The sequence below is a fragment of the Balaenoptera acutorostrata genome, chromosome 11 (assembly GCF_949987535.1).
Source record: "Balaenoptera acutorostrata chromosome 11, mBalAcu1.1, whole genome shotgun sequence".
Taxonomy (NCBI): domain Eukaryota; kingdom Metazoa; phylum Chordata; class Mammalia; order Artiodactyla; family Balaenopteridae; genus Balaenoptera; species Balaenoptera acutorostrata.
Window position 1 is genome coordinate 104,614,936 of NC_080074.1, and position 8,405 is coordinate 104,623,340.

The window sequence follows — 8,405 nt, forward strand, 5'->3', positions numbered from 1 at the left end:
CCAATAAAATATGTAAGATCGCCAGTGAACAGATGAAGCATGTTTTTAAAACTGCTAATAATATTTTACAGAATTTACCTATTGTACCATCTTTAAAGGACCTGTGTCTTTGCTGTGTTTGGAATAACTGTGTCACATGTGCTGTAGAAGCATCTTCATGTCCACATTTGTACATTCTTTCCCAGTCTCCATCACACCAAGGAACTGCTCTATGAGAGCACCAAAGACTTTTTGCAACTCAAATTTGAAAACCAAAATAAGGAGAAGTCCTGGATGCTCGAAAAGGATCATTTGATGTCAAAGATTAAGCAATACAGGGTGCAGTGTAAGAAGAAAGAAGATAAAACTGGAAAAGTCTGGCCAGTTCATGAGAGTCATTACAACCAAAATCAATACATTAAGGTAGTTTCCTCTATCTTTTACAGAATTTTTTTTTTCTGGAATTGTTGAAAGAACTCAGAGAATTTCACAGAACCTAATAATTGTCAAATAAGATCCATTCAGTCCGGGAAGCTGTTGTAGCAGCAAAACCTCAAGAAACAGGTGTCAGAGAGTAGCTCATCATTACAGTGTCTGCAGATTCAGAAAGTTAAAGTATGGCTTGATCGATAAATTCATTCAACAAATACTTGTCGCAGTCCTACTCTCAGCTAGGCTCTGGGGCAGTAAACAAGCTGTTACATTCTGATGGGTGAGAAAGAACAGCGACATTAAGAAATAACCAAGAAAATGACGGGTTATAAAAAAGTGGTCCTGGGAGTTCCCTGGCAGCCAGTGGTTAGGATTCTGGGCTCTCCCTGCCGTGGCCCCGGTTCAGTCCCTGGTTGGGGAACTGAGATCACGCAAGCCACGTAGCGCGGCCAAAAAAAACCCAAAAAAATTTAAATTAAAAAAAAAATTAAGGAGTGGTACTAAGGAATAAAAGGGTTGTATGAAGATTATATATTGTTGTTGGAGGTGTACTTTTGTAGAGAAGCACAGGGACACCGTCTTAAGTCTGGCGTTTTTGCTGGGACCTGAAAAACGGGACTGAGCTTGCCAAACAGACCTCGGGGAAGAGCATCAGGCAGAGGGAAGAGCCGGTGTGAGGGAGGAGGTCGTCGTGGGTGTGGAGGAAGGAGCACGGAGGTTGGGGGTGGGCGGCCCTCACGTGGGGTCTTCCCGGTCCTGCTGAGGAGACGCAGCTCTCAGCTTCTCTGTGTCTTTGAAGGATTGTGTGCAAGGAAGTGACTTCTGATTTGGGTTTTTTCAAAATCATTCTGGCTGCTCAATGGAACATGTGTATTTTAAGTGTTGTTGATGTTTCTTCCTTTTTAAAGAAGAACTTCAGAAATGTGTCCCAAAACGTATGTTGTAATGTCTTACTTGGTACAGTTCTGAACTCCATTATCTGACTCTTCCCAGAGCCAAAAATATTTGTTTTATTTTAAAGAATTTCTACTGTGTACACTTCAGGAAGAAAGCTAAGAGAATCCTCTAGAAATAGGTTTTCAGACATTCTCCAGAGTTCCTTGCCTGGAGCCTTGTTGCTTAACTCATTTTGTACTTCTAGAAATCCTTTCTTTCCTTTCTTTACCTAAGTGCTATATGAGTTGTCTGAACTCCAGAACAGAGTATTAATTTCTTTTTCCTTTTGACCTACAGTCCCTGAAGGAAAAGATAGTACAAGAGAAAAAGCTGTCCAGCATGTACCAAGAGCAGTGCATTTCCCTAGAAGAGGAACTTGCCCAGATTCGTGAGGAGGAGGGAGTGAGGAGAGAGATCTTTAAGGTGTGAAGTTCTCTGCACTTGCGACGGGGTGGGTGGTGCAGCTGGCGCGGGCATGCTCCCGCAGCTCCACGAATGCCCTCCTGTGCCCCTGTGTTTAGGACCGCACCAACAAGATGGGGAGGCGTCTACAGGTCATGACGAAACGCTACGAGGCCTTGGAGAACCGACGTGTCTTGGAAGTAGAAGGCTTTAAGACAGATATTAAGGCTCTCAAGCAAAAACTGAAAGACTTGGAGCAGATGCTCTATAAGGTAATTGATCCTGAATTACCAAGAGGGAGAAAAGAAGTGCAGGTGAGCAGACGGGCACGAGGGCCCCTCGGAGGAAAGCTGGGCCGCATCCCCACCCTTTCACTCTCACAAAAATCAGTTTAAACAGTGCATGCCGGAGGGAGGACAGAATAGACTGAAGTAATTGAATGATGGCATCATCACACTTCCACGTAAGCTAAACTCAACGGAAATGTTCATCCCGCCCAATTCAAGAAGTAGATTAAAAGAACTGTGTCTGTGGGGAACTCCTTGGCGGTCCAGTGATCTGTGCTTGGCGCTTTCACTGCCAGGGCCGGGGCTCAGTACCTGGTCGGGGAACTAAGATCCACGAGCTGCACAGCGTGGCCGAAAGGAAAAAAAGAACTGTGTCTGTTTTACAAATGGGGAAAGTGAGTAACTGAGTTAAAAAGCAATTTTTCCTGTCAGACCTGGCTTTGTGTAGAATCCGAGTTGCCCTCAGTGCCTCCTTAGAGAGGCTTAACCCGTCATCCACACACCTTGAATGATCACTGTGTGACAAGCAGATTAATGACAGGAAAGAAGAGGTGCTTTCTTGCATTGTTTGGCAAATTTACTAATAATGTTTATATTGGTCTCTTCTTTTTACTCATTGTTAATTGCTGATTGACCTCTATCTCAAGGCTCCTTTACTATTGTGTGGGAAAGCAAAGCGTCTCATGCCTTTTGTGCCTTAGTTCTACTCCATATTTTCCTTCTTTTAGCTAGTCACTAAACTAAGGATCGAAGCTATCCTGTGTACTAAAAGACTCATAAAAAGGAGCCAACAGAGCGTGGTCTTTACGACTGGTTTCTCTCCTCTGGCATCTGCCGTAATCATTTCTTCTTCTTCTTTTCAAATCTCTAGGCAACACTTAACACCCGGGCAAACCAGGATCTTGCCATCCTGTGTGAGGTTCGTGATAGCAACAGACGGGCACATAAGATACAGGGAGAACTGAAGAACCTCAAGTCCAAAGTATTCAGCCTGGAGAATGAACTTAGACTCTGCTGATGTTTACTTTTTAGGATTGGCACACGTCTGGAGTAGGTCTGCTTCCTGAAATGTGAGGAAAAGGTCACCTTCTCCCAGAAACCGTAGGCACAGAGTTGTCTAGAGTAGTGGTACCCATTGTTATAAAGGCAAGGTGAAGATCAGCTTTTTTTGCATCCTAAGCTTTATGATTTTTGCTGTCCTGTTAACCTTTTCTGTGTGTTTTTTTTTTGGTGGGGTGGGGCTGGGGGTGTGATTTGGTCTGGATTATAATCTGAATTACTTACAGACTTTCCCACATTATTTCTCCCATTTATAATGACAGGGGTTTTTTTGTTTTTGTTTTTTTTAAGAAGACAGTGACAGAAAAGAAAGCATTTTTGCTGTGAGCTTGGCTGAGTGTTAGTGGGAGGAGCGCCTACCCCAGGAGATAAAGACTCCGGTCTCAGTTTGCCTTTCTTCTGGGCAGTGGGCAAAGGCTGCAAATCACAGCCCGTCAAATGAGAATAGGCCGCAGTTCTGTCAGCCCTGAGCTGTAGGGCCTGAGTTCCTTTCTGGACACCCAATCTCAGGAAGTTTCACCAGAGGGCACCAGAGGCCCTACTCTTAAGCAAAATGTTTGTTTAGGAAAGGAAAGGTGCCACTTTAGTAAGCATGAGTGAAACTTCAATGATCCTTGTATGAAAATTTCAGTATTTTACCAGTACTATGGTTTTTTAAAAACAATGTATATATTTTAAGTAAACTATTTTTCAATAAAGTATATAATTGAAAATATTCTATTGAGTTTTCTATAATTTCTTGTTAAAACCACGTTTATACTTTATTGATGACTCAGTTTACTTACCTAGTCCATGGTTTCTACAGTGCTGTACAAGTATTAAAGTTCTCCTAAATGCATCCCTTGAAATCGTCTCGTTTTGGAGGTAGCAAAGATAGTATAAGATGACGACGCTAAAACCGTATCCATTTTTTCCATCTCTGTCCTTTTTCTCGGCAAATAGCTGTGCACTTGGGGCAAAGTCGTTGTGAATGTACCTGGACAGCCTCTGGGAATTCAGTTGGTCTTGGCTTAGTATAGCATCATTCTGTTACCCACGACAAAGGAAAGAACTCAGGGTTTCATACTTGTGTTAAGGAAAAGTGGTGATTAAACTGTCAGTAGGAGATACTGCTTTTTTTTTTTCCCCCAAAGCCTATGATAGCAGATCAAGTGCCTTTCGCTAATAAACTGAGACAAATTCCCAGAGGGACCAGGGCTTCAGAGGGATGTATGTCAGTGGGCGGTGCTTCCTTTTGTCCTAATAACACTTAAGGCCTTAGCTATCCATGACTGTTGCTGTTTTGATGCTGGGCAAAACAAAAAGGCTTATCAAATCACAGGATTTCAGAATAAGAAGGAATCTTAGAGATTTTATTTCATATGCGATTTAGGCCTACCCCCACTGGGTTCAGCAGTGAGTCAATAAGGTTTCTAGCACCCTGGCCTCAATTCCAGCGACGTTCATCGGTGTTCATATTAACCACACACTAGTGTAGCCGCTCTCTAAACCTCATTGTCAGTTAAAGCTACTCCATCACCAAGAGGCAGTAAAGAGTAGTAGGAAGAGCACAGGCTTTGGAGACTCACAGATGTAGGTTCCGTCCAGCCTCTCACCAGAATTCCAGGCTCTAGTCTCTACCTAAACAATGGAGATCAAGCTACCTGCTTAAGCAGGGTGATTGTGAGGATTAAGAAAGAGAAAATCTAGTAGCGGGAGTATGTAAAGAATTCTTACAACTCAGCAATAAAAAACAACACAGAAAGTGGCCCAGGGATCCAAATAGGCATTTCTCCAAGAAAATATACAAACGGACAATAAGCACATGAAAAGATGCTCAACATTAGTTACTAAAAAAGTGGAATCAGTAGACACCGCTTTACACCAACCAGGATGGCTAGAATAAACAAGATAGTGCCAGCAAGGGTGTGGAGAAACTGGAAGCCTCATGTATTGCTGGTGGGATTGTAAATGGTGCTGCCACTTTGGAATGCAGTCTAGCAGTTACCAAAAGTTAAACACGCACCAAACGGAAAAGGGTGAGGAGGGATAAATTAGGAGTTTGGGATTAACATATACACACTACTATAGATAAAATAGATAACCGGGACTTCCCTGGTGGCGCAGTGGTTAAGAATCCGCCTGCCAATGCAGGGGACACAGGTTCGAGCCCTAGTCCGGGAAGATCCCACATGCCGCAGAGCAACTAAACCCATGCGCCACAACTACTGAGCCTGTGCTCTAGAGCCTGCAAGCCACAACTACTGAGCCCATGCGCCACAACTACTGAGCCCATGTGCCACAGCTACTGAGTCTGCGCTCTACAGCCCGCCAGCCACAACTACTCGCAAGCCTGTGAGCTACAACTACTGAAGCCCATGCGCCTAGAGCCTGTGCTCCACAACAAGAAAAGCCATGACGAGAAGCCTGCGCACCACAATGAAGAGTAGCCCCCGCTCGCCGCAACTAGAGAAAGCCCGCATGCAGCAACAGACCCAACGCAGCCAGAAATAATAAACAAATTTTAAAAAAATAAAATAGGTAACCAACAAGGACCTGTATAGCACAGGGAGCTATACTCAATATCTTGTGATAACCTATAAGGGAAAAGAATCTGAAAAAGAGTATATACATATTGTTACATATATATGTATGTATAACTGAATCACTGTGCTGTACACCCTGAAACTAACACAACATTGTAAATCAACTATACTTCAATTAAAAAAAGTCAAACACAGAGTTACCATGTGATCCTTCACTTTGACTCCTTAGGTGTGCACCCAAGATAAATGAAAATACACATCCACAAAAATTGTACAAAGATGTTCAAAGCAGCATTATTCATAGTAGCTAAAAAGTGGAAACAACCCAAAGGTCCATCCACTGGTGAACAGGTAAACAAAATGTCATTCATCCCGACAATTGAATATCGTTCAGCCCTAGAAAGGAGTAAAGTCCTGACCCGTGCTGTATTGTGGGTAAGCCTGGAAAACATGGTGCTCCGTGAAAGAAGCCACATATGAAAGGCCACATGTTTAATGATCCATATAAGTGAAACATCACAACAGGCAAATCCATAGAAAACGAAAGTAGTTTGTTCCCAAGGAGAGGGAGGAATGAGTAGTGACTGCTAATGGGTACAGGGTTTCTTTCAGGTGATGGTTTGCAAATCTGTGGATATATTAAAAGCCACTAAATTGCATACTTTAAGAGGGTGAATTTTGGACTTCCCTGGCGGTCCAGTGGTTAGTATTCTACGCTTCCACTGCAGGAGGGCACAGGTTCAATCCCTGATTGGGGGACTAAGATTCCGCATGCTGCGTGGTGCAGCCAAAAAAAAAAAAAAGGGTGAATTTTATGTGGGTTGTTTTATCAATGTTTTTAAGTCTATGAAATGGCTTAGTTGTGTGCCTAGCATACAGTGGGCACTCAATTCAGTTAACTATTTTCTATATTTTGGCTTCAACTGACTTCCTATCAATTTCCCACCATTGTCATTCAGATTCCAAGATGTATTTAATACCATTCATTCCTCCATTCAGCATTTTATTTTTATGTGCTTTGTACATCCTAGAAATTGTGCTGGATCTTAAGTTTATAGAGAACACAAAAACAGTGTTTGTGCTCCAAAGGTTGGTGGGAAGATGAGCGCTGTGGGTGCAGAGGACAGAAAGCAGAAAAGGTGACTTAAATGAGGTAATGTTTGAGCTGAACTTACAGGTGATTTTGGAGTCAGAGGACTGGGCATTTCAGGTGGAAAAAGAACATGTGCAAAGGCAGGGAGAACAGAAAGTTTGGGGAAGTAGGATACAGGAGACAGAGTCCTAGAATATGGGGCATAAGAAATGGTATGAGATTTCACTTAGAATAATGTAAATCTGTTACGTATTTCAAGACCTTTGCAATAATTGAAAACATTTGGTTTTGCTTAAAAATGGAAAAAAAGACCCAATAACCAAAATCAGAAGCATCCTGGCAGTCTAGTGGTTAAGAATCCGCCCTTCCACTGCAGGGGGCATGGGTTCCATCCCTGATTGGGGAACTAAGATCCTTCATGCTGCATGGTAGGGCCAAAAAAAGTTTTGTTTTTAAAGATAATAAATAAAAATAAATTTAAAAAGAAGCATAGTGATATCAATTCATGCATGAAGAAAGAATCTGAAATGCAAACTCACTTTCTTAAAAATTGGGGGTGAGAGTAAGCATGATGCAATAATAAATCTATGAAATGTTTATTTCTTGGGAAATCTTTGTACTGTGAATCAGGGTAAGGCACAATCACTTAATACCAGGGCTTATTGCAGTATCTGCAGGAACCAAGCAAAGGATGGTCTCTTTTTTTAAAAAAAATATTTATTATTTATTTATTTGGTTGTGCCGGGTCTTAATTGCAGCCGCCAGCTCCTTAGTTGTAGCACGTGGGCTCCTTAGATTCGGCAGGCAGTCTCCTTAGTTGTGGTTCCAGGGCTCCTTAGTTGAGGCATGCAAACTCTTAGTTGCGGCATGCATGTGGGATCTAATTCCCTGACCAGGGATCGAACCCGGGCCCCCAGCACTGGGAGCGTGGAGTCTTATCCACTGCGCCACCAGGGAAGTCCCAAGGATGGTCTTTAGATCTTCAGAAAAGAGCCACTGGTGTCATCTGCTTTGCTTTTTAAAATTTCTCTTTACAGGAGTTGCTTAGGAATAAATCACTTTTTTATCCATGAAATTTATGTGATTTTTCACAACATAAAATCGCCTCTGGCTATGTTATTTTTGGTCCAGTCTTATGATTCCTACTGCGTCTCCACCCACACCACACTAGGTTGGCTACCAAGATTCCCTGTAATGTTTGCAACATAGCAGACTATGCTGTCACCACTCACGGTACATGAGAACAGAAGAAAGGAGATGGCTACAGCCCTGATCCAGAAGAGAAATTCAGGGCCTGAGCTAGAGGGAGACATCAGGAATAGAGAGGAGGGGACAGATCTGAGGAACATTCAGGAGTAGAAAGGACATCATTTCTTTGTGATGGATGTGAGTGTCAGGAAAGAGTTAAGGATAGTTCTCTAACTCCAGAGTTTCTGGCTCGGGGAACCACGTGTACAGTGACACCATTAACTGAGATTTAGCAGTGGGTTTCCAGTAAATTTGAGAATAGGGATATGGAGGTCTGAAGAGAAGTTAGGATTAAAGATAGAGATGGAGACTTATTAGCATAAAGAAGATAATTGAAATCGTGGATCCAAACTATGGATGTAGGTGAGGGGGAAACCTTAATGGTCAGAGAGATGGCTGGTAAGAAAGGAACGGTCTGAATAACGAGAAAACAGTGTTCTGGAA

The 8,405-nt window shown here is 42.6% G+C and overlaps 1 protein-coding gene across 2 annotated transcripts in view; it reads left to right on the forward strand.

The window, feature by feature from the left end:
- The window catches only part of CCDC77 (coiled-coil domain containing 77), a 28,725-nt gene extending 23,022 nt beyond the window's left edge, over positions 1-5,703 (forward strand). For both annotated transcript variants that reach the window (XM_007170249.2, XM_057557121.1), the window contains 4 exons: positions 186-402; positions 1,645-1,770; positions 1,869-2,021; positions 2,908-5,703. In XM_007170249.2, the coding sequence (XP_007170311.2) occupies positions 186-402; positions 1,645-1,770; positions 1,869-2,021; positions 2,908-3,054 (643 nt within the window). In that variant the 3' untranslated portion in view covers positions 3,055-5,703. The remainder of the gene's footprint in view (positions 1-185; positions 403-1,644; positions 1,771-1,868; positions 2,022-2,907) is intronic.
- Positions 5,704-8,405: the final 2,702 nt, after the last annotated feature.